Here is a 15,505-nt window from a genome sequence, read left to right as displayed (position 1 = left end):
ATACGCTTGCGGCGAGTGTGAGTATTATGTATACACGGACACTAGAGGTGAGTTGTTTGTACATTTAGATATCCGAGGGTGTAACTGTGGCCGGGTTGAGTATCCAGTTGTTACTATCAAATAATGTAATTGTAGACACCTCAACGTTAAACTCAAAATGGCTCCATGTGGATTATGATACTGAGATTAGATTTGTGCTGTTCTCAATACGGGAAAATAAATTTTCCGCAACAATTCTAGTACGAGTATTAAAAATAACCCCAATCCCTCAATTAAATTCCCTTGAAATTTTGGGGACTTTGAAAAATCTTACAACAGTTCAAGAGAAAATTTTATTTGATTTCACCAGGACTTTCGATACAAATAAAATATGTTTAGTAAAAATAAATAATAAATAAATTGCAAGTCGATGTCACCCATTAGATGAAAGGTAAAATTACCTGAATAAAAAAATCACAATTATTAATTAATTCTGACTACTCCTGTCCCTCTCGATATTCACCGGATGAATTTGGATTGATTTCGTCCATTTCCCACGGCTTTAACATAGTTTCAAAGTTGAAATCACACGATTTCAGTAATATCCGATTTCATCAGATAATGGCGTCATTATTTCATCAGTGAGTGTCGCCCCAGTTGTGATGCAGATTTATCGTCATAATTTTCTCCGAATAATCGTCTGATAACGAAATTTCTATTATTATTACGGTTCGCCACTAGTGAAAGGAAAATTAACGCCGAAACTAATCACTTCATTCATATACCAACTAATTTGCTAATCCCATGATGTTAACGTTGATGGTCAGTCATTATAAACGTTGACATCGCTCCGTCGATGCAAAAAGGTGAGCGAATAAATTGAGGGGTGTGGAATTGTCATTTTCAATGGCTACCTGTGTATGAATTCCATAGTAATGTATATTTTCATCAAAACATTATTGAATATAATAGTTTGCTTTTGCTGGCAGCGGAAAATAAATTGAATGTCGGCCGCAGATCAGTGAACAATGGGCTCGCTTCAAAATCTTGCAACAAATTGCGTTAAAAAAAAAATAAACAGATTGAATGTAGGTCGTATTTATGATGTGGGGCGTATGTTGATTCTGTACACAATAAAAAATACAATTTCCGAAGGGGTATTTTTTATAGAATATTTACTAAATATTAGTAAATAGAGAGAAAAAATTCTTGTTTGCTTTTCGATTCCAATATTTGAGTAACGAAAATAGGAAAAAGCTTTTATTTGATAAACGTACAGCGATGAAAGGACATATCAATGGATCCAGTGGAAACGGAATAATTTGTAAATTAATGAACATTTCGATGTTGTCCCTAATTGCGACCCTCAAACTCGAGTGAAAATGAAAAAGCCAATTCTGTAACAAACTCCGAAGTAGTGGATTCAAACGGGAATTCAACAGAATGAATGTAAAAAGAGACCGAGGCGAATAGCTGGGGTCCGAGATGTTAAAATTTTACTACTTATTTCGTTGAAATGGCTCGGGAGCTTCAAATGAATTTAAAAAATTGAATTAAACTCTTTTGATGCTTCATCTGAATAACGATATAAATTTAATAATAGTGTTATCTCCTTTGTTGTAACTTTTATTAGTTCGACGATTGGGAGGGGGAAAAGGGTTGGCTTCTTTTGAAAATTTGTTTAGAACGCATTAAAATGATTTCACTGGGAATAAAGCTTTATGACACCATTCGTTTGGCATCTTTCAAAATAATCAAAAAATTGAATTTCCGTTTCATTTTACCACACAATTAATAGCTTTCGAGTGGATTTCAACTTCTCGAGCGCATAAGTGAACCCTATAAACAGCATAATGGTGCGTAAATATATCAAGCTTTGAATCTGGCTATTCACCCATATTTGCACAACAGATCCTCCATTTAATTGGACCCGTCCAGTTAATTTCCTCATACATGTTGTATCGATACCAACAAACGATCCTCTACTGCAAAATCCAAACACTCGTTGATTTTCCAAGCGTTTCCTACCTAAAATGTATCCAACCAATTCATTCTGGCATAGTGTAATGCACTTTGGTAAATTGAAGTTGGCCAAGTATTTTCCGTTGCGACATTGGGTAACACTACTTGGGTCTAAATTCTGATATTGTCCCCATCACCAGTTTCACAAAATGTCATGAAGTTTAGTCATGAACTGGGAGCGGCCGTTGTACATTTTATGCACCGAGGGCTGGAATACATTTTCCTGTACTTTTGGATTTTACCTTTGTGTGAGCTGGGTGTGTTGTCTGCTGGTGAAATGGGTATAACAAGTTTCACACTCAGACAGTTAAAAATATTTCCCCGGTGGGGAGTTGAAAATGATAAAAATGGAAATTCGAACGTAACACAGGACATTTCGTGGGAACAGATTATTGATTAATGTTTGTGGGTTGCATCAGTGTGAAGAGTCGTGCGAATTGGGAGGTAGAACCTTGCTCGAGATCATCTGATAATTACTTCCATATTTTTTTTATTCGGATTAATAGCGACAAAAAGTAAAATAAATTTTTGAAGTAAATGGATGCGATTGAAAACTTTGATAATTCTGTCCTTGACAGAATCATGATCCACCGACTGTTAAAAGTCATTGGGACATTGATTGAACATAATTTTCTGTTTAGAATTGAATTGAATCACGCGAGTAAAGATGCGAATGGAAAAAACTGAAATAAAGTGGAAAGACATCGATGAGAATTTAACATTTGGGAAAACTGCTTATTTCCCTGGAATTCGAAAAAATTGAATTCAGTGGTCTTGACGAGTGTTGAAGAATTCACCACCGACAGGAATCCAGGTATTTGCAGTGGGTATTGCACCGAGTGTGTGGTAGATACGACATGAATTAGCACTTCTCAGAAATTGAATTCCTGGATAAAACGAAATTCAAGAGATAGGTGGAAGATTTGTTCCCGATTTCTAATATTTATCACGGGAGATTCACTCAAGTGAAAAATGAAATATTGAACAGTCGTGGGAGTTTTTTCTGGGTCACTATCTTATTCTTGTTCAGTTATACGTCTTCTGGAAAATCCACAATCTTTCACCGCTGAAAGTGTAGATGAGGGAATGACCGTAGGTCTTGGATCGCGCTCTCATTAATCTACTGAAATTTATCCTAATCAGAAATTAACTGAATCTGTAATGAATTTTTGAAAGAGAAGACGATAAACCTATCGAGCATACATTTTTAATATTTTCTAAATACCAACATTTTTACTGAGAATAAAACTTTTGTCACACGAATATTCTCGATTAATTCTTATTTGTTTTAATTGACTGCAAAACAATACGTTTTTGTGTAATAACTTTTACCCAGAAGGTCATGAAAAATCATTCGAAATCCATAAATTATCACGTCTGCAGGAACTGTGCTGCACTGGTACTATTTCGCAGGTATCATTATTCACCGCATAAATTTTTATGAAATGTCACTGAAAAATACATTTCAACACATGACAGATTGTATCACATCCCTTTAACATTTTGCCCCGCAATTTTTCCCGAAGCTTTTCTTCTGCATAACCACCTAGCAAAACTCAATTCATTTTTTTCAGTTTTAGAAAATCTTGTGCTTGAAATTAACTGTTTGTCTCTCATAGCCAACTGCTCATAGCCAACTGTAGAATGAACTCGAGAACATTGTTCCTCCCCTCAATGGCAATAATCCCTATCGTCATAATGAGAGATTAGTTTTAAAACTTTTACTAATACTGCTGACTCTGGATTAAGCAGTACTCGATGCAGTTGAATAATTCGAAATGATGGAAGTTTTCAGTTGAGCCCTCGAACGCGAAAACCAATGTTCAATGAGTCTGAACAGGGGAACACGGGACCGCGGAAAAGGATAATAGCGCCGAACTAATATCCACCACGAGGCTACTTAATTAAAACTTATTAAAAGAAACGCGCTTTGATCGTAATCCGCTCTCGGTAAGTTCGCTAATGATTAGAACTTCAAATATGAAGCGAACTTCCGCCGCATTAAATCGACGATGTGCAAAGGAGTTAAGAAACAAAAATCATGTTAATAGTGGGGGCTATTTTATTTATCAGTGACAGGGGAGCTTTTCGAGTCGTTCGTAATGGTTGAAAATGACATAAATATTTATTCCGTCGTTACATGAATCGGAGAATTCCTGATCCCCTGAAAATTGCAGAAAATGCATCGACTTCTTAGTAATTTTTCTAATATAAATTCTAGCTGCCTCGAAGTATTATTAAAAAAATAATTCTCTCTCGAGTTTGATAAATTAATTTGTTTCGGGCATTCAATAGTTGACATGATCTCTAGATGGATTATTTCAACGTTATTCACTCGGTGCATTTACTTGATGAATTATGAAAAGAAAAATTAATCATTTGGCTCTCGCTGCAAGATTGGAAAGCTCTCAGTGGCACTAACTGGGACATGGACGGTACTAAAGCTCTTGACTTATTACCATTCACTTCGCTACTGGACTATCTCTCCCATGCATGGAAGACCCTTAGCAATTCTCATCATTGCGAAGCTCCACTTTATTCATAAAGTTGATAAAATCTCGTCAAGATGCAGAAGTCAAACACAGCGAGTCATGCATTGCAAGAATCCAATATCCACTGTACATGCGATGATATAACGCTGAATTTCCATATATTCAAGAAACTTACTGTCGTTATTGGTTCGAGCACGGGGTGGTGAGGAGCTTACGGTCGGAGATTTCATTGTGCCGTTATCTCGTGGCTGAGGCTGCGGTCCCCCAAGATTTGGACTCGGGCTGAACTCCGTCTTGAAGTCCGTACGGTCGAAGCCCTCATCGAACTCAGGAGCAAGATCCATCTCATCTGCCTCAACATCGCCAGCGAATTGTTCCCTCAGAACTCCTCTTGGAACTATTGGAGAACAATTGAAAATTAATATGAGAAATTATAATTTAATCAAATATCCCTCTCCCATTCATCCACTGTTATGATTATCATTTCAATTTGAAAATTATCCCGATGTTGCGAAGTGATTTCCTAAAATTTCGTCTCAATAAATTTTTCTTTCACTTTTTCTCCAACGAACAGGTCATAAAATTCCAAAATAACGGGTTTAGGGAGCCTTTCAATCTAATGCCTCAAATGAAGAAGTTTTAAAGACACCAATTTTCACGGTGCGCCCCCATAAACCACTTGGCCATTTAATCACCCAGTACGACATCACTTTGTTCATCTCCATCCAATAAATTCGCCTTCCTCATTGGTGAAATAAATCCCCCTCACACCCCTAGTATTTAATTTCCAGCGTGTACATACTCAAACATTTAATCAGCAGGTAGAGAAGCACTTTATTTATCTTCACCGAATAAATTCACCATTCTCAACGGAAGACTATCCTTCCCTCATATTAATAATTTTTCCTTCCCCCTCTCCGGTATGAGTGGTAGCTTGTGGAAAATAAAATTTTCATGCTGATCAGGGGGTTTTCTCCATTCCCCGGAGACACTGCAAAAAGCCGGTCTTCTAATAACGACCTTTCAACCGCCTTGTTTAAGTAAAGAATAGCACAAGATGAAATGTTTCGTATCTTTAAATAAAAAATTTGTGAAACTCAGCACTCCCGCAAACCCCATCGTATTCTTCCTCTGCGAAGACATTGGTGAATTTTTCAGAGGGAGAATGGTCAAGTATTTCCCGAGGCGCAGTCATACAAATACGTATTTTCACAAGGTATACAAGTATTTTTATTGATTTACCATTTTTTGGTTTCTTTAAGCGTCTGTTCTGTCGTTTTCTCACTCTGGTTTCGCGAAAATTCTTCCCTCATTCCACCCTAGTCCAAAAACGAGGTGAAAATGGCCGGTTTGAATGTTACCAGGCTTACGGCTAGTGGCTAGGATTTATGTATGCGATAGACAGTGTAACAAAGGTTGTACATACAAGTACGTATTTTGTGGTGTGTACGTTTCCTTCCGGGTTTGCAATTACGGTTGAACATGTGGACGGTTTTCGTTAGAAACAAGTTACCGGGTGTAAAATTTACGGTGCACGAATGCGTTTCACGTAGCAAATGCATATCTCGAGAAATTATTGTTGAATACCTCAATGCAAAATCGTTGCCGCTCTGATGAGAATAACGTTCAACGTTGAAATGCTAAATGAGGAAATTTTCGGGTTTTAATTGGCTGGATTTCGACCCAAACGGACGGCTGTCAGAGCGATGGTTTGCAGGGAGAGAAATTCTTGGGAGAAATTAACCTTTCGGTTGCGGTAACGTGGATTTTTGGAAAGACACCGGGTCTCGACGCCGTCATGGAAATTTCCGAATCGTGATAACCCCCGGATTGTCGATGCATGAGAAATTGCGTTGGAATTGGCCCGCCACGGTAATCAATACAAGCAGAATAAATATCGGATATTATTCACCGGATGTCCGCTAATTTCCATATTCCCGGTGATCACGTGCATCGGATATTTCAATCTCCTCACTCGATAATTTCAATACGGCGTGAGTTATCACGTCACAGATACAATACTGATGATGTGTATTCAATGAAATTATCATTATTGTCCAATCTGTAATGAATTAATAACGGATAATTTGTTCTGGTATTTGTCGTATCGGGTACTGTGATATTGGCTGAGTACCAAGTTTCGGTGTATTGACGGACAAAACGAAGGATAAATTTTAAAAACATCTGATATGACAGGGCAGTAAATTGAAAAGTGGAGAAAAGATGGCTGTGACAAGGACAAATTGCTGAGCCGGCCCATTGCACAAAAGTAGGGTAATTGCCCTACATACATATTGACCGTAGTTTTTTGATTGTTAACTGTATGAATTGATTTATGGTGAACGCTTGGCTTTGAAAAACACCACTAGAATTTATCGTCAGTGGAGTGATGCTCAGGAAATTCTGGAAAAAATTGCGAATGGGATGTTTCCAAATTTTTTACTCCAGGGAAAGGACGAGAGATTTTTTTTTGAGTAAAAAAACATTTGACAATATTTCGTTTCCATTTCAAACTGATTTTTTTCGAACTACACGACGTTATAAAGTATTTTTATAAACTTTCACCCCCTGGAAGTCTAATTTTTACTTCAAATTTTATTTCGTATAGAAATATATGTTTTTCTCGGTGTAAGATTATTTTTATCGACAGTTTCTCTCCTCGCCAGGAATAATTTCCGCTCATTACGTCCGATGAAACGTACAATTATCGAGACCAACTAATTGTAAGCAAAATTCTAATGAGTACATCCATCGCCTTTGCTCACTGTGAGAAAAAAAAATTACAGCACAGTCAGGTGATTTAAGAAACGAAGTGTGAAAATTGAGTGGCTTCCACTCCTCCATTCCCCTGGGGTCGACGATCCCTTTTCCTTCTATCTAGTTGAGTTTGCGCTTTGTTACCCTCCTCTACGTCTTATCCGGTGGAGATGTCGTTGTAGGTACGGAGGAGTCATTAACGTTCACGCATTCGAGGCCAAAAGTACATAATTGTATGGGGCCATGATGCTCATCAGGACTTGGGTATACTGAGGCGCGGTAAATTGGAGGTAATAAAGAAGATTTGAAGGTCTTGCAATAATTGCCCTCTAAAGTGTCGTTTTGAGAGATCACGGAGGTAGTCGGTCGTGATAGGGGTGGAAGCATTGTTCTAAATTCCCGTGAACATCTCGGGAGGGGTTCCATTAAGCCCAGTCTATTAATTCGCTCGGGTTGATCCATTAATGTTTGGGTGTGGGGAAAAAATGGTATATCGGGAGGTCATCGGGGTTATGGGGAAAATGAGATAAAGAGGGTGGAAGAGGGTACACTTTTACGAATTTTCAGAATTCTTGTAAAAAAATATGGCAGTCATTCCCATCAGGCTGACGTTGAATTCAATTTTCGATAGAGTTGAGCAGAGAAATTAATAATTTTACTGAATTTGTAGTGGACCGGTTTTCAGGAGCAACAACATTACAATAAATAACAAAATTAATAATACAATTCATCGGTTACTCAACCAGTAATGCATTAACCGATACTTGAAGAAAATCTTTGAGAAATCCCTAAGAGTGGTTCCAAATCCTTAGGAATATTCCACTCGACCCAGTTTCTCCCGCACTGCATCATCGGAAACCCCGCATCGTTTCAATGAAAACGTATGTCTTGCGTTGCATTCATTGTGTTGAAACCCTTATAGAACATGTGGGAATGTCGATCATCTTTCGGTAGACGTGCGGCGTCCTACCGTGACGATTGCGCTGCAATCAGTGTCTCCAATAAAAAAAGTGTGAGTTAAAATTAAAATTGTACGAATCCACCTGCAAATTTTCGTTACATTTTCACATCTGTCATTTCGTGTCATCTCGCCATTTAACAACAATTTATTTTGATTGCCTCGTGCCATCAAAATTCTTCTAAACCCATCTAAAATCAAATCAAAATTATTAATACTTAACCACCCCCATTACCAGCAAATGAATCCTCCTATCAGTGCGGTATTTGCCTCATCAAATGTTAATTTCATCAACGTTTCTATCTCAAACGCAATTTAAGCTCACCACATTGAAAATTAACACGTAATTATCCGGCAAATTTCCACCCATTCGTAATGTCAAATTTGCAGAATGTCATTTCCGCTTTTTTTTTCATCGCGCTCCAATTTTTTTTTCCCTCCCATTTCGTTTTCCCTCTGGAGTGCGATTATCCCGGACTTCGTGCAACTCCACGGTCCGCCAGCCCCCCATTCGTTGAAGAAAACAAGCACTCCCTCAAACGATTTTCAACTTGATTCGAGTAATTCCTCGTGTGGATACGTCCAAGTAAATTCATACCTGTTCAGAGAGTGCGAATGAATTGCTTTTTACGTTTCAGACTGGCGAGGACTGGAAAATTTGCAGGGGAAATATTCCCTTTGTGTCAAGAATATACGTCAGTACCGTTCAAATAGCGGAATGTATGTAATAAAACCCCGAAAAATGAGAGAAAAACATACGCAAATTATTATTATCTTATCCATAATAATATCGGTCTACAATATTAAAGAGAAAAAAAACTGAACATGACATAAAATATAAACTACCCCAGAAAACAGTTCGTCATTATTATTGGGTTCATAAAACCAATCAATGTCCTGTAATTTTTTAAACATTTCTATTCCTCATGCAGCAGTACTAACAATTATGTATTTACAGTTAATTCTTCAACGTTTACCCCCTTCCCTAACGTTATCCGCAAGTTTAAAAAACCATCAAGTCTTTACTGTTAAAAATTATTTAACAATTCCCCAAAATATGGAATGAAAGATCTCAATATATTAAATCTCAAATACTGTCAATCCCCAGTGAAATCATCAACCTGATGTCCCCCGATATTCACTAATGTGATTTCCATTTCGGATATGCCCCCAAATGCATTGGTCTCATCATCAAATGTCAATAGCTCCACTGACTACCACAAAGATGAATTTGTATCAGTTAACCGCGACGTCGAGCAACGTCACAATGGAATGCGAGGCTCGTTAATACGTTAAGGTCGAGAGTGTGCTGTGGCCCAGACGAGATAGGTCATTTACCAGTTACGGTATATATAGACACAAATGCACAGCCACTGACTTTGTTTTCACCCTCGTCTCTCGCAACTGGGTGGCACTTCACCGTAACGAGTTCTGCTTTCCTCTTCACCCTTTGCCGCTCTTGCAGGTGCTTCGTAACACAGTAACGAGGTTTACAATGACCCCCTCACAGTTTCCCATCGATACTCCCTTGTTCAATTTAATAACCTAATTGTATTGAAAATGTTAGTAATGATGTGATACATCATAATTATAATATTATTGAAATTATTAAGGATCTGTTCTTGAAATCAAAGGGGTGTGATCAACAATAGTCATTAATCATTATATATTGATTCTCGTTCACTTTATTGATTGACTCAATGGAGGTGAGGCAGAGGGTACGTTGAAGTGAGCCATAATGTCAAAAGTGGATAATTAATATGTCTGTCCTGAGGGAATTCCCCGCATTTCTGGACATCAATGAAAAATTATGTTCGTCTATCTACTGTCATTTTCCCCCCATAAACGTCACATAAGGTACGGAATATACGGTACTCCCGCGGGGTCTTATCGGTGGACTTGAGGGGTTCCCATAATCATGATATATCATCCTCCGATAATTATAGCTGTAGAAGAATCCCGGTACGCAGGACCTGGAGTGGAAACTCTCGTTTATTACGGATCCCCCAATTATCTATCAACTATCGATTATTTGTGATAAATCAATCACAAACTGTAGAATATTATAAGCATCTAATGAATCGATCAGTCCCACGGATTTTCGTATGGGAAATTATGAGAATTGCTGATGTCAATGGAGCTGGTCTCCTGTCTTTTCTGGAATTATAAAAAATTCACGCGATTTTTCTTTTGTAATGAAAGCTCTTCGATGAGGAGAACATGATTCAGTGTGTTCTGATCAATTATTGGGGGATAGTGGCAGCTCCAAGTGAAAAAATTCGGAATTATTTTACAAATCTATTAAAAATATAATCAATGCAATCGGAGTGTAGTATTCAAATGAAAAATCTCATTGAATCGCTCTCTCCGTACTCAATTGTGAAAGGAAAATATCCCATTGACGCAAAACAAATTCTCGATCCCTTCGAAATTTTAATAACCCCATTACTCCTGATTACTTCCACTCCGAATGAAATTCACAATCAAAGACATTCCCATTCCAGATTTACTTCCGTCGCACCCTCGAAAAGTTCCCCAGAGTCGAGCGAAAAATCGTCGACTATTTACCCTGGATCTTCAATTAAAAACTTTGTACTTAAAAATTCATTAAATCACTCGAGTCTTATTAATTACGGAATTTCTATTAAATAACTCATTACATCATCCAGGCATTCTTAACATAATTAACGTGATTCTGTTGTCGTTATCATTCCGAAAAGTTGAGTGAAATCGAAACTCACCTCTATTCGTGGAAAACTTTTCACAACTATTGTGATTGTACCTTATTTGTGAATTTATAGGCAAAATCGTGAAGGGGATATTCTTTATATAGTTAATCAATATATATAACAAAAGTTTGTGGAAACTTCTGCAGAATAGCTGTGCAGCGGTGCAAATATAGAACTTTCATTAAAATTCTCAATGTGACATGAAACGCTTCGACGTATAGGTACCTGAAAAGTTTGACGATAATTCAAATATAAAAATTGGAATTCTTTACCGGAGGCCACATCCACCACTTCATAATTCATTCGGATCCTTCGTAAATTCCTGAGAATCGCTGGATCATAATAATGGTTAAATTGGTTTTGTAATTGGTATCTGACTCCACCAACATTTAAATATTAAGAGACTGTTAATTACGGTAGCGCTTGACGTTTCAGTTTCCGTCTTCCTAGGCCCATTTTTTCTGATGCAATTCAGGGAGAATGAAAAGTACGTACGAAAATTATTGTGATGGTAGGATGGGGTGGGTTGAGATGGTTAGAAAAGTACAATCAGCCATATAAGTTCGTGAAAAACGTCGAGTTGGCGACAGCTGAAAGCATGGACTGAACTTTCGTATTTTAATTACAGTTGACGTCAAATCCTTCATCAACTTTTATTTTTTATTTTGCGACAATTAGGGCCTGTTAGGCCCATTAGCAGTATTGCTGGTAAATACATGTTGTCCAATATTTCTTACATTTTTATTATGTGAAAAACATAAGATAAAAATTTAACTGGGATTTTGATACTGATATTGACAGTGCGAGAATTATTACCCCAATTTTTCCGGTAAATTTCGGGATTTTTCGCTGCTTGTGGTTGACTCAATAAGTCAATGTTAAAAGACACGACGATATTAATTTCCCCCAAAATGCCAATTGAGTGATTCATTTGAGTGATGTTAAACATCAATAAACGTCCATGCTCAACTGATAAACGATTCTCAAATATTATCAACGATCCTCTCTCATATTGCTAGTAATTAATCAACATTAATTAGCTGCATGCTCTCTAATTTTTCAATTCATAACCAAGAATATATCCAGGTTGAAAATTGATGGACTATTTGCATAATGCACTGCAATATTTCGGGCGGACCATTAATTACTCCTGTTCAGTCCAAACGACATGATTAATAGACTGATTAATATGTAATTACTCTGTCACTTATTGCAGGGGAGAGGGGAACTATATGATTGCCTGATTGAATTATTCTGGTCATTAAAAAGATAATTGAAAAATATTAAATACGTGTTTTTTCTTTCGAATAAAAATATAAATTAAGTGACGTCATAACTCAGCCATTTTTAATCACCTGCACTTTTATTCAAGTGCTCTACACCCTTTGCCAATGTATTGACACAGAAACTGTCAAACTAAGTCCTCAAATGACTTCGTTCGATTTTTTTTTCGTTAAAGAAGAGATTTTCATGTGCAATTAATGAATTTTTACGCAGCATTTAGTGAAAACTTAATTTTACGATGAGCAAAGTGTCATATCCGATGTCCATGTACTTTGTAATTGGTCATCGCATTACGTAGAACTGAGCCTTCTTTCATCTGTAAACGATGTGGATCATTAACGAACCGTTGAATCCGTTTGCCGAGAAGAGGGAAAACGTTGTATCACAACTTGTGTGTAGTCACAATATCTACCGATGTGTATGCATATTTTACACAGGGATTTGAGGGCAAGTTCGTTAGTACTTTGATCAGGCTCAAGTAAAGGCAGCCTCATATTGATTATTCATTCGGAATAAACGGCAGCGATGGGGCTGCTGAGAATGTTCATGAATAAAATAATGATCACGGCGATATTAATGTTTTAATGACTAATCGCAATTTTTCATTGTCTGTGAAAAATTCGGATCTTGATAAGGGAAAATTTATGGAATTTACTGGAAAATTATGGGAAATTTCCACTGAGATTGGTGTCTTGATTCACGACAATGAGATAACCAGAGTCTTATCACTCGGAAACGTTACATAAATATCGAAATCTAATTTTTTTTTCGTGCAGACATGATCCTGAAGAGTAGGAGTAAATTCCGAGAGAAACTACGAATCCAAAAGTCGCTATTTTTCAGCGATAAATTCTACATACCTCCTTCATTAAGTTCGTCCAGATTGAAAAAAAGAAAGAAAATATTTTAGTTCCCTCCACTCAACCCCTGAAAGAGACAAACAATTCAAAAGATGTCATAACCCCCATGTCATACAAGATAGTCGAAAAAAAATGATATTACTCCTGTCAAAAGTCTTCTCGAAATTAAAGATCGCAAAGAAATCGCTGTTGAAGCCCCGTTCGTAGCCCCTGAAATTGTCAGTCAGACATTTCCCCTCGAAAGTTGGATGGAGCTTCATCTGAGTAAAAGCAGAAGTCTGCACTGGTGCTAGAGTTACTGAAGTCAATTGCTTTTCCATTTTTTTGTTTAACATGTCCTCTAAACTTTCTCACAAGTAGTAATATAGGAACGAAGACCCACAGTAAATCAAATAAAAGATTTTACCGTCTAAAAAGGGGAGGAAAAAAATGTTTTCATCGAGTCCTCCATTATAATGTCATCTTAATCATGTGGACTTTGCTAGTTTCGTATGGACCCTCTTTTACATTGGGCACCAGCTCACTTCATCCATGAAAAGAAGATTCCGGAAATTCAATTTCCCGCATCAACGTGAGAAAATTTATCGTCAGTTGGTGGATGAATACAAAGTTGGTGAACAAAAATTTTCACCCTATTATTTGTTATATTTTTTTTTTCACTCCCTATTCGATTCGACGAGTCCACTTCGCCATTCCTCAAGTCTTACTTCCATTCTGTATTTATTTTCCCAACTCCCTGGCTAGATCGAAGCCACTGCGGGGCGGTTCCTCTGCTTTAAACCATCGCCCCTTCGCTCCGTTGATAAAAGCAACAGTGGCTCCTTCCACTTCGTCTACTCTAGGTGGTTGGCTTTTTTCTCCCCCTCAGAGAAGGCCACGGCTAAAGGAGTGCGGTACACCGTAGTGTAAGCGCTTCACTCCATAAATTTTTCTGAGAGCCAAATCATTGATCGCACTGGCTTAAAACATCAACCCGTCCCTAAAACCCCCCGGGAGAGACGAGTGGTGTGTGCAGAGAGTTCTCTTAACGAAGTTAATCTCTAAAGAGTAATTTATTTCCAGAGTGTATTTGCCATCAGAGTAAAATTTATTTTTCCCTCATGTGAATTTATTTGAGAATATTAAAAAACGCTCCGTGGGAGTGCGAAATATTCACTGATACGGCGGTTATCACGAGCTATCATAAGACCATTCTTGGAGGAGATTGACTCGGTCTTCGTGAACTGGCAGGGATTTCCTCAAATGAACTACGAGTTGAAAAAAAAATCGCCCTCTGTGGATCAGCACTTGAATTTTCAATTTTGTTAATTGAAGTTCAATTTCACAGGTGACTAATTGGAAGTTTACACGACAATGTCAAGCTCGGTTTAATCTAGAACCCCGAGCTTTGGAATTTCTAGCTTTGACCAAGGTTGGACCAACAGCTGCATAAATCCAAGTTAACTATTTCATCCGGCAAAACGATCTACAAACGACTCGACGAGACGATAAGATATCTCCTCTGGTGTTCAATGTCTCCCTGACTAAAATAGTTGCACTCCCGCAGATGGATGAAATTGATTCATTATTCAATTCTCACACCGGCAGAGTGAGTCAGTTAATCCGAGGGACGCTTTCCTATCATTCTGCCCGAAATAATCCCCCTCGTTTCATCCCTAGTGCAGAATCTATTTTTGAGGTAAAAATATCCAAAAAACATCCCATCTATGCACCACTGACATATCACCATTTACTTTCTAAAAGGTTGGATTATGTATCAGCTTAGTGTAGTGAAAATAATTCGTCTCTATCTGTGGGTAAATGCATCTCACTCACTCCGCCAGTGGTTTGAAAAGACCCTGAAGCATAAATCCATCTCACTCTCTCTCTCTCTCTTCTCGACATCTCATCATTTGATTCGTGGAAAACAAAATGCGTAGATATGAATGTTTTTACAGAAAATAAAAAATACTCGGGAAACTGGACGACCCGAACATTACCTGAGGGTTCTCGGTTAAACAAATAGATGTGGAGGGATCCAATCAACAAATTTTTTTTCGATAATGAATGTTGAATATGGCATCGAATTCGCTGACGCGGGTTCAGAATTGTTTTTTCATGGAATTAGAGTACAGGATGTATCGGAAAAAAATCAGATTCCATGGACTGCCATTTAACCGTGAAACCCAGAGGAAAATGTGAACGCAATTGGGGAAGGGTGAGTGGGGATGAATGGTGGATAACGGGGCAAAATGGAATGATAGTGAATTTTATTATCTAAGGGCTGTAAAAGCTGATATGAGATAATTTACGAAGTCTGAGCCAATTTCTTCTCTTTAATTTTCATTCGTATGGTTATTTATTTATTGCTTTTGTTATGAATAAAATTATGATCCTCGTCAAGAGAGAATCTGTTGCGTGTATTTTTCACAATTGTAAAAAATA

The 15,505-nt window shown here is 37.6% G+C and overlaps 1 protein-coding gene across 8 annotated transcripts in view; it reads right to left on the bottom strand.

Moving 5' to 3' along the window:
- Nucleotides 1-15,505, bottom strand: part of LOC135165584 (uncharacterized protein) — a 130,608-nt gene that overhangs the window by 9,437 nt on the left and 105,666 nt on the right. For all 8 annotated transcript variants that reach the window (XM_064127014.1, XM_064127015.1, XM_064127016.1 and 5 more), the window contains one exon: nucleotides 4,669-4,890. In XM_064127014.1, coding sequence (XP_063983084.1) covers nucleotides 4,669-4,890 — 222 coding nt within the window. The remainder of the gene's footprint in view (nucleotides 1-4,668; nucleotides 4,891-15,505) is intronic.

The sequence above is a fragment of the Diachasmimorpha longicaudata genome, chromosome 8 (assembly GCF_034640455.1).
Source record: "Diachasmimorpha longicaudata isolate KC_UGA_2023 chromosome 8, iyDiaLong2, whole genome shotgun sequence".
NCBI lineage: Eukaryota > Metazoa > Arthropoda > Insecta > Hymenoptera > Braconidae > Diachasmimorpha > Diachasmimorpha longicaudata.
Note: the sequence above shows the minus strand (reverse complement) of the source record. Positions and strands in the feature narration are given on the sequence as shown.